Source organism: Mytilus trossulus, chromosome 7 (genome assembly GCF_036588685.1).
Source record: "Mytilus trossulus isolate FHL-02 chromosome 7, PNRI_Mtr1.1.1.hap1, whole genome shotgun sequence".
In the NCBI taxonomy this organism is placed as follows: Eukaryota; Metazoa; Mollusca; class Bivalvia; order Mytilida; family Mytilidae; genus Mytilus; species Mytilus trossulus.
The window spans coordinates 23,844,508-23,858,843 of NC_086379.1; the positions used below are offsets into that span (position 1 = coordinate 23,844,508).

The window sequence follows — 14,336 nt, forward strand, 5'->3', positions numbered from 1 at the left end:
CCGTTATCACCAGGAATTCGTCGTACATTTTACATGTCAGTTTATTTATTATATACATTCACTCCAACTCTGTTGTTGTTTGATCTTATTTTTATTTTTTATGTTAATTGCTGGATATTGAGATAGCCCTCAGTGTAACATGTATTGTCGTAAAAAGAAAAATATTCTTTATTTAAATTGGAAACAAATGCAAACTTGAAGCAAACAGATAGTTTACAGTTAATATTATGGGCTATTCAGGATCTTGTAATTCAGTGGTTGTCGTTTGTTTATGTGTTACATATTTGTTTTTCGTTCATTTAATTATTAAAATAAATAAGTCCGCTAGTTTTCTCGTTTGAATTGTTTTACAATGTCATATAAAGGCCTTTTATGGCTGACTATGCGGTATGGGCTTTGCTCATTGTTGAAGGCCGTGCGTCGACCTATAGTTGTTAATGTCTGTGTTATTTTGGTCTTTAGTGGACAGTTGTCCCATGGCAATCTTACCACATCTCTTTTTTTATGATCTTTTATCTTTTTACTTAGCAGTCCAAAATCTTTAAGCTGTAGCTGACTATCGTGTATTTTGAAGATCCTGAAAGTACTGTAAAGTTTGTGTACGTTTTTATTTACAATAAAAAAAATGAATATAATTAAATAGTCCATGCAACCTAAACAGCATAAAAACACAAAATATGTAAATGGTCCTTCAATAAACATTACAATCAAGGTTGTTTCCATTAACACTGTTGTTTGGTTGACCTGATGGTCACAAGACACACAGTATATACCGGAACAAAAGATATTGCTTCTAGTTAATACCCTTTCCTTTACATATAGTACCCAATTACTATCTGGTGTGTGACATGAAAAGGATGATAGTTATGTATACTTAAATGCATGTAAAAGTGAACAGTTGGGAAATGAAATATCAATGTACGTTCGGAATTTTCAAATATCATTCTAAAATTACTTGTTATCAGAATAATCCAAAGGATTGATTTACAATAACAAATATTTATACACATAAGTCTGGTTGTTTCGATGAAACCATTTCGCCAAATGACCCCTACTTTGTTACATATCCTTTGACTTGTTTTAGTCACGCATTCTCCATATAAAAGAGACAAATCTCTGACAATCGAATCCAAAACATTGAAAAAAAAAGATAAAACCCTGATACAGCCTCACTTCAAATTAAATTTTTAAAAAAATGAAATTAAAGAATTGTTGATAACAGTTACATCATCTGCATATCTTAATCAGGCTATTAGAGTGCCAAAAGTACTAGGTTTGTGAAATCACATTTATCCAACAACACCGGGAGACGTAAACATAAATCACACTTTAATCGATAACTATTTTTTTTTAACTATACTGAGCCAAAAAAGTTTAGCAACAAAATTTGAAATTTTATTTTATTACAAAATTGTAACAACATATGATTTTAATAATACAAAAATGAAATAATTACATATCAAAAGCAACATGAATGTTTATCACTCACATTCATTATGATTTTCTTTGTATGGAGTGCTGGAGGGTCAAAATGTGAAAATGAGTATAGTGTTATTCAAAATCAATTTCTCGGCCATGCCCTAAATGCATAAATGAAAGTTTGGCAGGCGCACCAGCAGCTTCCCTTAGTCAATGCAATACTCTTGTGGCCGGAAAAAATTTGTCATGTGTTGTTGTAAAGCGAAAGTAGCGCTCCTCCCTTGACGATAGTTTTTCTTGGTCTACGGCATATCTACCTATCCCGTGCAGTTGCAATTTGTCGATATCTGTTTGTTAGTTTCTAAACTGTTGACTTATGCACATTTAATCAAGCCTCGACATTAGAAACACTCATTCTGGCATCAACCATTCCAATAGCCTTCTAACAATCATTTTGGGGGAGGCCAGGTTGACGCCACATGCAATTTTTTCAAACTTTTTTGTGTTTTTCTTACCAATGGTGTGTTTCTGAACGTTAGTGAAAAAAGAAATTTAAATTTTGTCTTAAAAGTACAGGTACAGAAGACAAAACATCAATTACACGTGGAAAGCTAAAATGGCGCAAAATCGATCACCCGGAAAAAAGTAAGACTGTTAAAAATTACAGGTAAAACTAAGGATTATATGAATGATGTTTAAAAAAAAATAATTCCAGAAACAACAACAAAACAATTGAAAAATAAAGTGTTGCTAAACTTTTTTGCTCAGTATATATTAAAAAATGAAATAATCGTCAAAGGTAACATATTGCTCTAAGAATTATGTTTCCAAATGAAAAGGATTTTTTTCTATTGTATCGCTTGATGCATCGTTGCCTCTACAAACTTTTTAAACTTTATACATTTTGTAAGAAGAATATCTGATATAGGTAGCTACACTTTGTAAATGAAGCGGTATTCATTCTTTGTAAATTGACAAATTAGTGACTTCAACATTAATTTATGTAATTAAACATTTTGAATATCTTGTATCAATGTAATCACCAAATTATTAAGATGATTATGGAAAGATGTAAACTAAGCAGAAAGACAGATTTTGCGTGAGTTGTCGTTCTTCTTCTATGATTTAATGAATTGCGACTTGTTGTTATTATTGGTAAAAAATGAAACGCAGGCTAAACAAATGGCATTCCTTTCATAAATCACACAAACCAAAATATTCATTAGCCTTTAAATCATTCAGAAGATTCCACCTTCTCTTACGAAAAGTGTCATGATTTCCTAGAAAATGCTAACATAGGTATCCTTTTTTCTGTTATATATATAATATTTGTATCAAATAAAAACCATATAGTGGTACTTGATTTATTTGCAATTGACAACAGCAGATGAATGTTACTTTGTAATTTTCAAATTTTAGAGAAAGGTGACGTGTTATTTCGACTCTATTGGTTTAAATTCTCTTTAAAAATGATTTAATATTCATGATTTTCCTAAACTATTTGTCTTGTGTACAACTGATAAAGGTTATTTTAGAACACATGTCGTATTCATTGAAATCAGGATTGTTCGTTTTTAGAGAATTCAATATGTCACGCCAATGTATCAGTAATCAAATTCAAATAATTATGGTTCTTCTGAGTAATTTTTTTTCAAACAGCTTATTAATTGCCTACTGATTATTAAAATTCTTTCCACGTGAGCGTTCCTGATTAAGGTAGCTCAAAAATAGGGCTTAGTAAACAAAATAACCCAATTTATAATTATCATTTATATAGCACTTTGCCGATAAGTCATCCATTGTGATATCGATAGCAGCTATGGTTGTAAATACTTTATAAACATATAAACAGACAATAGCCTGTTTCAAGTTCAGCATGAAATTGGTCTTATTTGTCTTATTTTTATATACAATATTACACAGCATACAATGTATCATCCCAAAGACAAATAAAATCTCGAACAGACACTCTCTCGAGTGTTTTGATGTCTCAGCTTGATACGAGTGTGAAATTGAGAAACAGAATTCATAATTTAATATAATATTTAATGATATTGTAAACCATTGTATATAAAAGTAAAGATAATCCAAGCAGTGTAAAGATGCTCTTAAAGGTCATGATTACATCAAACAATCAAAGAATTGCATTAACTTCAATCGGAGTGAGACTAGATAGTTTATGTTGGCAAGTTTAGCACCCCCTAGAGTGTTTCACAGTGTTACACTATATTGTTTTGAAGAGAAATATTTATAACCTAAGGGGGAATCGAAAATATCGCTTTCGCTGGAAATTAATGCAAATTATTGAATAGTTAGATTTGTTCAACATTGCAATCAGAGTCATATACGATCATACTGATAAACACATTCTATACAATGTTTATGCATTCAAACACAAAAACGGTGGGACTTGTGACACCGACTATAGAACGACTGTAAAATCTCAGCTATTGTGAATCCAGATGATATCACTCAACGGTTGAACAATTTTTGCAGGACTGAAATACATTCTGCAACATGATATGACTGCCCTATTTTCACATCTGAAAACCAGTCTGACTTTAATTATTATAGTTACATCTGCAACAAAATTCCGAAGTTCTTTCCTATGCTGTTGTGGATTATTAGAACACATTATATTTTGTTTCTGTAAGCTTAAATTTGTCTATAAATACATATTTTGAACTTGAACTTGTCTATTTCAAGTGCAAAAATGTGAAACATGACCAAAGTATCAATTCTATATGAGAATTTGTAATAAAATGTCTTAATTAAACAGGCTATTTCAAAGAAACTACATCAACTAGTACGAATAACCCAATCAGAAATGTTCATGTCTTGAATTACGCCTTTTTAATTACAGGTTATCTAAGTGATTTATTTCTTTGGTTTAGGAAACAAAATATTTTTCGGTTTATAGTCCGTGAATACTTTACTTAATCAAGGACACGAATTATGATGATTTTATCTGACATAGACCAAAGATAAGTTACCTGAGATTTACCTGTAATTATCAACAACGTAATGGACTGCTTCAAAGATGATATTCCCGACTCTAGATAACATTTATATTATTGCCGAATGATGGAATATTAGATAGTTTAGTGATTAGTTACTATAACCAAATCCCATGGGGACTTATTTGATGGAATTGCATTACCTCTAAACAAATTGTTAAATAAAAATTAGGTCGACCTTTAGGTAATAATACAGATTGAAATAAAAATCCCTACATAACGATTTTAACATCTAAAGTGAAAATACGGCAAATAGTAAAAAAACATAACTGTAACGATTATAATAAAGATGAAATGGGTTCTATTGCCCAGTGAAATATAGTACATACATATTAGGACCAAGAACTGTAAATGTGCTCTGGATTTTTCCCAGACTAGTTCATAAGATAACAATCCCCCGGATTTTTTTGGTTACAATTACTTCTGACTTTTTTTATAATCTATTTTAAAGAAAATATTATTGTTATCGACTCCAAGGAGTCGATATGAAGAATTGAACGATGGACAGTTAGTGCGTGAATTTTTCTTGCTACCTGATTGGATGATATTACGAGACGTGAATTATCAAAGTTTATTGATTTGTTAGGACAATCCAACATAAATGTCCTTCAATCCCGTAGAGTATCGGATTTGTCATCTCTATTTTAGCAATTGGATTTTACACATGTAACTTTTATCTATAAATAGTAAAATCTTCTGGAGTAAACAACAACGCTAAACAATATATACTACTTCATAACGTGTGACATCACGTGTGTGGTAAAATTTGTTGATTGATGCACGTGGCTATTCTAGTAAATGAATTAACCTACCAAGCGAGAGTACTTTACATTTTCATCAGCTAAGAGTCGACTAGCCCTTTTTGAAAGGCAAATGCTTGACATGTTCGTTTAGTTTAAACATATTTATTTATAGTGGATTGGGAAACAATTTTTGCAACTTATATTAATCCCTTTCCACTTTGCGGGCGCGAGTGCTGCCTTGTAGCGGCATTAGCCCACTCTTTTTCGAAATCTACAAGGGTGTCTTTAACGTGCAAGAGCGTGCAAGACCAACACATTGAGCTGGATCTATAACGTGTAGGTGACAAGACAACAGTGCAAATACAGATATTTCACGGCCCGACCATAACGAATGTTCTCTATACCGAACATGCAGTGTCTACCATTATTTAGAATGATATACATAAGGACCTCACGCGTATTACGAAATATTAATTTTCAACAATTATCATACTTACATGTAGTTATAGTCGAAATTATTGCTTGCAACTTGTTATACAGAATTTTCGTTTTTAATACTGTTTTGAGAAAAGTTATTTGTGTCAACACTTACAGAACTAAATTTTTTATTTCCAAAAAGCACCACATCCCAGTTTTCAATTATCACCCCGGGCCCGTTGTATAACAGAAAATAGAAATCCATATTCAAAACGCGCCTTCAACAAAAGTTAGACAAATACAACTGCTATTTCTTAATTTCCACTTGTCTATATATGATTTCGTTATGACCACATACATATATACATTTCTCTCGCCTTTTTTTTAACCGAAGAGTCTTAAATGAGGGTATCGATTGTGTTTACAGAGAAGCTAATAATGAAAAACAAAAATAAAGGATTTGGAAACAAGAAACACTAATAGAAATCCGTCTCTCTCGAGCTCTCTCTGTAAATTATATATTCCTGTAACCCTTTGTCTTATGTAATATCTATCTGTATTTTGTCATGTTTTAGTTTCGTTGTTGTCTGTTTATTTATGTATAGTATATGTATTAGTAGTACACGCTTTAAGGACTAAAGACGGTCAAGAGCCGATTTGGCAGGACACATTAAAATCTTTCTGTTGTAAAAGAGGGGCCTCGGTCTCAAGGTGGTCTAATGAGTTCTACTACTGTACTCACAAGGTCCAGTCAACATCGTGTATATGTTATATATCGACTCTATAACTTTCTGTTTACATCGTTAACTTCGTATGCACCATGATGTTGACAATATCGTTTTTACCTCGTCAACATTGTATATATATTGTAAACCAAGTCTTTACCGTTGTGTTTACATCGTTCACATCGTATACATCGTGATGTTGACATATCGTGTCAGCATTGTGTTTATATTGTTTACAGAGTCCATACCTTTCTGCTTACGTCGATCTCATCGTATATATCGCAGTGTTAATAATCTCGTGTCAAAATCGTGTTTATGTTGTATATCGACTTTATAACTTTCTGTTTTCATCGTTATTTTCGTTTACATCGTTGTGTTGACAAAATCGTTTTTATCTCGTTGACTTAGTCAACATCGTATTAATAATGTGTACCAAGTCTAAAAAAGTTTACTTTTATATTTACGTTGTTCAAATCGTTTACATTGTGATGTTAACAATATTCATAAGACAGTGGTTTATTCATTTATATAATTCAATAAAGTCTTTAGATTACATGTATACAGTTTGCATTTTACGGTTGTTTTTAACAGCAACAACTCTTTAAAAAATGTGATGTTCACGATGTTTACAATGTGAACGATGTAAACTCTATATAAGATTTCAAACAATGTACATAATGTTGACACAAAATTGTGTTAACATGGTAGATATCGCGTTGTAAACGATGTCAACGATGTAAACAATATATAAAAGTCAAACAATGTAAAAGATGATAACACAACATCGTGTTAACATTGTTTACATTGCGATGTTAACGATGTCAATTATGTCAACAATATATGAGCCAGTCCATGCGAAAAGGTACAAAAACGAAAATTTTACGAAATTCTAAAAAGTGTGCATAATTATTGGTAGTAGACTTGTGATTTATAAAACACAATTACTTTTCCCCACTTTTTAAGATTTTTAATGAATTGTTTCATAAATTTCAATCTTTTTCAAAGTAAGGTTTAAATGGCTTGATTTGCCAATTGGTAATGTTAGCCCCGGTAGCAGTGGGGATAAGGCTCTCGCTTAGGATGCTGATATCAATGCAATCAAACCGGGCAATGGTTCGAATCCCGTTCAACTAATGTTGATTTATATAATATTAAATAACTTAACTTAACTTAAATTTCAATTTCTAAAACACAAGATGACATAGTTTTTGTATTTTTCCTCATGATTTAATGTTGTTTTACTTTCTTTGAACCTGTAGAACTGAGTGAAATTATTAACTTTTGTCTCTGTATAGCATCAGGTTTTTTTTCAATAGTTTCTGGTCGTCAAAGCATTATTCGGGGGCACAAATGATTTTACTCTTGTTCACATACAAAAAATTCAGATATTTCTACGTCTTTTTTCTGTTTTAGTTGACAAATTTGGGATAAAATTGACAATTTTATGAATGTTTATATTAATGTAACTTTTTGCGGATAAAATCGTTTTTCAAAAATACTATAACAAACTTTGATAACGTGTCCTGTAAAGTTTACCAAAAGGACTTTTTGTACCTTTTCGCATGGACTGGCTCATATAAGAGTTTAAACAATGTAAACAGTGTTGGCACAATATCGTGTTAACATTGTTGATATCGCGATGTCTACAATATTGATTAATCATCGTGCACTGGACATGATAGATATCGCGATAACATAAAAACTTAACATAAAAACTAAATATCAAAGGAAACAACAGAATTATTTGTCTGTATAAATATAATAAATAAAATGACATGTAAAATGTAAAACAATTCCTGACAATTGCAGCTATTTTAGAAGGCTTATAATATCTGGTACCAAAAACATAAAATGAAGAAGTATTCAAAAAATAATGACTTGTGTAATTATATAACATAATATTCATTTCATTTGTTTGGGATTTTTCGTAAAAGAAGTAGCATATTAACGATGGGGATTTTGAATGAAGTAACATGGTAGCCGTTCATGAATTATTTGCCTTTTATATAATATTTTTATATTGTATTCATTTTTGTTAACGAAGTCGTCATTTTTCACGTTCAAAATATTTTCGATTTGCAATTTCAGTGATTTTTATTCCTTGGTATGCGACAGTGGTTTTGTTCATTTAAAGGGCTACCATTTCACAAATATACGTGGCTGGAACTGTACAAGGACCATCTGTCCAAGAATAATTAAACTGGATCGTATAACTGGATCAACTCTCATAACTACACTGTTAATTAAATTGCTCTTCTCTGTCACACCAAGGGAAATACATGTAACTCTTACAGTACAATATACAATGATATATATAAAGGAAATTAGTAACAAGCCCATAAGTTACACATTATTTTTATTTCATTTTCTAAAAAAGCATATATTGCATGACGTATATTCTCATATGTAGCTCACAATTTTAATCAAATAGTTTTGTAGGGAAATTCTCCTGAGACAATGGATCATACCAAATATCTTCAACGGATTCAAAAAACTTATATATCTTCGAATTTCAAATGTTTGGCTTTGAGCGTTCCCGGTAAAGGTAAATCCAGAAAAGCGCTTCGGACGCATGCAACTATTTAACGTGCTGGTTTCCGTTTTTGACCACTGTGTTCAACTGAACTGAATTAATGAGCACGGGTTAAATCCTATTCAGAAAATATGTTTCGTTTGCACATACTTAGGTTTCAATTGAAAACATTTTCTTCTTGTACTACAAACGCATCGAATGTATCAGGTTTATAAATTTGTACGGAAGAAGCGTGTCATCAGAGGCACTCATAATGGACATTCCGATTTACATTCTAACAATCATGTCATATAAAAAAAAGAATATGTGGTATGATTGCCAATGAGACAACTATCCACAAAAGTCCAAAATGACACAAACATTAACAACTCTAGGTCACCGTACGGCTTTCAACAATGAGCAAAGCCCATACCGCATAGTCAGCTATAATAGGCCCCGATAAGACAATGTAAAACAATTCAAACGAGAAAACTAACGGCCTTATTTATGTAAAAAAAATATGAACGAAAAACAAATATGTAACACATACCCAAACGACAACCACTGAATTACAGGTTCCTGATTTGGGACAGGCACATACATAAATAATGAGGCGGGGTTAAACATGTTAAACATGTTAAACATGTACTGATAAATATTCTTATTCACATTTCAATAATTCACACAGGACATCTCGAACTATGGCTTCTATCCTTATCCTGATAAATGTGCCAAATTATATTCCAAATACTCTTGTTCTGAAATTTCAACTTTTTATCAAAATGGTCTGTATAAATACCAGTCTTACAAGTTCTATATGCATCATTAATAATTTAGGAAACCCTGACATTGTTTCTTGTCCGAATTTTGCACCCACATTTCAGTTTAGCTGTAATTTTTTGACATCACGAACTTATCAGACATGAGATAATAAACGAATATAAATATCGCCTCCAGAAATGCAACATGCAGTAGCTAAACTCCTGCTTGATATATCAAAATGTCTCTTGTTTTGATGAAACTTTGTGTTCTGGCAATTGTTGCCACGGTTGGTAAGTCACACTTGTTTTAAGATTTAAAACTTCTTTGTGTAAATATTTTAGGGTGTAAAAGCGTTAACTGAAGTACATTAAGTATGAAGCGCTATATTTTAAAAATATATTCACGTTCAACGCTTTTACAACCCTATAAAATCACTAAAAGAAGCATTCAGTACTTATAATTACAATTTTTGTTAGGATCATGAAAACAAGATTTTTCAAAGTTTTTCTTTTATTTACCTGATCACTCTATTGTACGCGTTTTTGGCTTTGAAAGTTAATCGCCTTCTACTGTGATGAGTTTATTTTTTTTATCAATGTTTGAAGCAAAATAAAACATGTATTTACATAATAGTTATTGAAAAACTGGTCATTATCGTGATATATGGACCGGTTTTCCGGTCCGTTTTGTTCTGTTACCTACCAAAGGAATTTATTCCTGAAGAATAAAGAATGTCATGTGTCCCCTTTTTATCCTATAAGATAAGCTTATTCTTAACCGATATGAAATAATTACTGTAAGTTTACTGTGAAAAGGCGTTGTTTGTTTTAGTTATTATAGGCTTCATATGTGCATACAAACTGTCAAAGTTTTAACACCCTAAAAGCAAAAATGAATGATCATAACATGCATAATTTAGTGGTATTAACTGGATGTTTCTGTATTGGCACTAGTATAGATTAAATGTTTGCAGTATTGTCCTCGAGACCCGTAGGGTATAACAGTGCCGATACAGAAACACCCAGTTCATATAACTTTTATTAAATAATCCAATTTTTTTCAATACAGACTTGTTCTTAATGCTGTATTACATACATCAAATGTGAATATAGGGCCAATATTTTCAATACGGACTGGCAAAGATTCCTGAATTACATGCGCAATATATGTTTACATGTAATTTAGGATTCATTGTCAGTCCGTATTGAAAATATTGGACCTGGCCGAAAAGCAATATTAATCACGTGATTATATAATTAGAATATAATTTAGTTGAAGAAAGAACACCTCGTTTATTTTAAATAATAAGGATGTTCTTATCCCCAGCAAAAAACATAGCCGTATTTGACACAACCTTTTTCAATTTTTGATCTTCAGTGCTGTACAACTTTGTACTTTTTTCACTTTCGATCCTTTGTATCTGGGCGTCACTGGTGAGTCTTGTGTGGACGAGGCACGTTTTTGGCGTATTGAATTGTAAACATGATGCTTTATGTTATCTATTAATCGTGTGTTTCTTTGTCTAATACGTTCCCCTTTTTATTTGTATTGTAGTACTTTAATACTATGTCTCATTTCAATGTTATATTTAACATTGCCATTAAAGTGCAAGGTTTGGCATGCCACAAAACCAGGTTCAACCTACCATTTAGTCAGGAATATGACCATTAATATATCATTGTTAGTTTCTGTGTGTGTTACATTTTAACATTGCGTCGTTTGTTTTCTCTTATTTTTTAGTGTAAATTCACATTGTGATAAGACGTGTAACTGTACTTGTCTATCCCAAGTTTATGTATTTGATTTAGGTGTTATATTTGTTAATCTCGTGGGATTTTGTCTGATGCTTGATCTGTTTCTGTGTGTGTTCCATTTTAGTGTTGTGTCGTTGTTCTCCTCTTATATTTAATGCGTTTCCCTCGGTTTTAGTGCGTTACCCCGATTTTGTTTTATAAGTTTTGAACAGTGGTATACAACTGTTGCCTTTATTTATAGGTTGTTCTGATTATCAAATATTGAAATCTCTTTGAAACAAGGGTTCATTGTTTTGCAAATACACTGAGCGCCGAATAGATTCAATCACTCAAATTGTACTATACATTATTTTTCATTGACTTTTGATTTTAACTGCCTTCCTTCAACGTGACAACTCTCTTGATAACATTTGTTTGCAAATATTAGACAGTACTCAACATGTATATACTATATAAAAGGATACATGCGTATTATTTTTTATTTTTATAATTTTTATTTTAGTATTTTGTGCATGTCCTAATAGTTGGACTCATTATAAAGACAAGTGTTTCTTTCTAAGCCGTGACAACGAGACATTTGCCGATTCACTGGTGAGTACAAATATATGGGCATAGGGAGAGTTTCGAAAGTAATTGATTATAAACTTGTGTGTTCTTATGATAAAAACGGTTGTTTTACTTTCTTTAAGAATAACTCCTCGTGTATTGAACACTGTATTGAGTATGTCTTATTCTTGATTCTGAATGAGTGTGCATTCAAATGACGGATAATGTTTGCACAACAGAAGTCGATTACTTGATGAGACTGTCATTAAAGTGAGAGGGTTAGCGCTATAGAACCAGGTTTAATCCACCATTTTCTACATTTGAAAAAGCCTGTACCAAGTCAGGAATATCACAGTACTTGTCCATTCGTTTTTGATGCGTTTTGTTATTTGATTTTGCCATGTGATTATGGACTTTCCGAATTGATTTTCCTTCGATTTAAACTTCGGTTGCATCTCATTTCACATCACGTGATCTTGTATATGATATAAAAGAAATCAATTTATTAATAGAAAGCTTATTAATAAGTAACAGCATACAGTTTTAGAATAAGATCATCAAAATAATATTAGTAGAGGAAGTATATTTTCTAAATGTAGCATATTTGTTTTCAAATTTATATTATGGTAATGGCCGTTAGTTTTAAACGTTTATGTGTAATATTGTTTGTCTTGTCTATTTCATTTTTAGCCATGGCGTTGTCAGTTTGTTTTAGATTTATGAGTTTGACTGTCCCTTTGGTATCTTTCGTCCCTCTTTTAAACATGTCGGAATTATGCTGGTTTTTAAGGGAGAGAAATAACTGAACATATGTTCAAATTCTCATTTGATATAATGATATACTATCATATCCCCATGATGAATAAATGTTTGTTTTTAAATTTGAAAGTAATACTTTTCTATCTTTTTTTCCAGAAACTATGTGAAGTGATCGGGCGCCAGTATGGTAGATCGGCATCATTAGCTACCGTTGATGATGCAAAAACACAACAGTTTCTTACAGATTTAATGATCAAAATAAGTAAGAATGCGTAGATATTCGATTTTTTTTAATGGATAATGAACGCAACTTTTGATCTCTATCTTGCTTAACCTGAATATATATATATAGCAACTATTTTTAAGGTCAAACTTGGCTGGTTTTTTTTAATTACATGCATAATAAAAACAAAATTCACAGGTTTTGTTTTAAAGCATCAACCTATGTTTGATTGGTGTCCAAAACCATTTTGTTTGTTTTCACAGATTCCATTGGAATGTACATAGGATTAAATGACCTTGTAACTGAAGGGACATTTCACTGGGTAGCTAACGGCAAGCAGGCAACTTACTTTAACTGGGGACCTACCCAGCCAAACAACAGAGGGGGAAACGAGAACTGTGTAGCTATGAGAGTTGATCCAGTTATAGGCTTCAATTATTCTTGGACAGATGGTCCTTGTACAGTACCAACTACCTACATTTGTGAAATGGTGTAAGTATTATAGTAAACAAGTCAATTTAAACGCAATACATTTGACAATGACCTTTTTATCACTGCAAAAACATGTTGGTGTTTTTTCTCTCTGTTGTTTTTTTAAATTGACTATCGAGTAATCAGCACATATTCAATGTTTTCAAAATTTCAAAAAGTCCTCTCCGTCTAGAAGTATAGTTCTTTCTATCTCTCCGAACATTTTGTTCCGAATGCATTTGTATGTACATAATTCTTGACTTGATCCGTCGGTTGATATTTGGTGTCTACACATATTAACGCGTCCGTAATATGTTAAACAATAGATTATAATTTGTAGAAACTCGTAGAAATTTTAAAAAATGCCAATGAGACAGGTTTTTACAAGAAACGTTATAAATTAGCATCTATAAGTCATTGTTAGGCCTGCAACAATGAAAAAAACCCTTGTAGTTTAACAAGGCACGAAAATGACTGAAATGGCAAATTTAAAACAATTTAAACGTAAAAACTGACGACCTGTTAAACATGTTAATTGAAATGAATACAATATAAAAACAAAAAGGCAACTATGAATTGCAAGCATCTTACTTCGTTCATCGCATCATTGTTAATGTGTCAACAGCTATTTTTGTCACACAAAAATAACACATTGAAATAAACGTTACCTAATATATACAACTGATTATTTTTTTCATGTTTTTCTTTATGTTTTTTTAGGGCAGCAGATATTGGGAACCTTCTGGGATAGCCGAAATTGTCACGACTTTGTTTTACATTTTACATGTCAGTTTATTTATTACATATATACACACCAACTTTATTGTTGTTTTTATTTGATAACATGGGTTGTCGTAAGAACACAAATACTATTGAGTTCCCTTAGATATTTAAATACAAAGGCAAACTGATTATTAAAGAAAAATATTATGAGAAAATATCTTTTATCCCTAAACTTAGCAGTTCAATATGTCAAAGCCGTAGCTGA

The 14,336-nt window shown here is 31.6% G+C and overlaps 1 protein-coding gene across 1 annotated transcript; it reads left to right on the forward strand.

Annotated features, from left to right (window-relative positions):
- Positions 1-9,833: 9,833 nt before the first annotated feature.
- On the forward strand, positions 9,834-14,099 carry LOC134726281 (perlucin-like protein). The gene is made up of 5 exons (XM_063590682.1): positions 9,834-9,885; positions 11,852-11,940; positions 12,811-12,916; positions 13,141-13,369; positions 14,069-14,099. The coding sequence occupies exons 1-5, from the start codon at positions 9,834-9,836 to the stop codon at positions 14,097-14,099; spliced, it is 507 nt and encodes a 168-aa protein (XP_063446752.1).
- Positions 14,100-14,336: the final 237 nt, after the last annotated feature.

Excerpts from the sequence above, each read along its gene's own strand:
- LOC134726281 (XM_063590682.1), top strand. The coding sequence starts at position 9,834 with ATGTCTCTTGTTTTGATGAAACTTTGTGTTCTGGCAATTGTTGCCACG. Across the intron at positions 11,941-12,810 it reads AGACATTTGCCGATTCACTG|AAACTATGTGAAGTGATCGG; the intron begins GTGAGTACAAAT and ends CTTTTTTTCCAG. Across the intron at positions 13,370-14,068 it reads ACCTACATTTGTGAAATGGT|GGCAGCAGATATTGGGAACC; the intron begins GTAAGTATTATA and ends ATGTTTTTTTAG.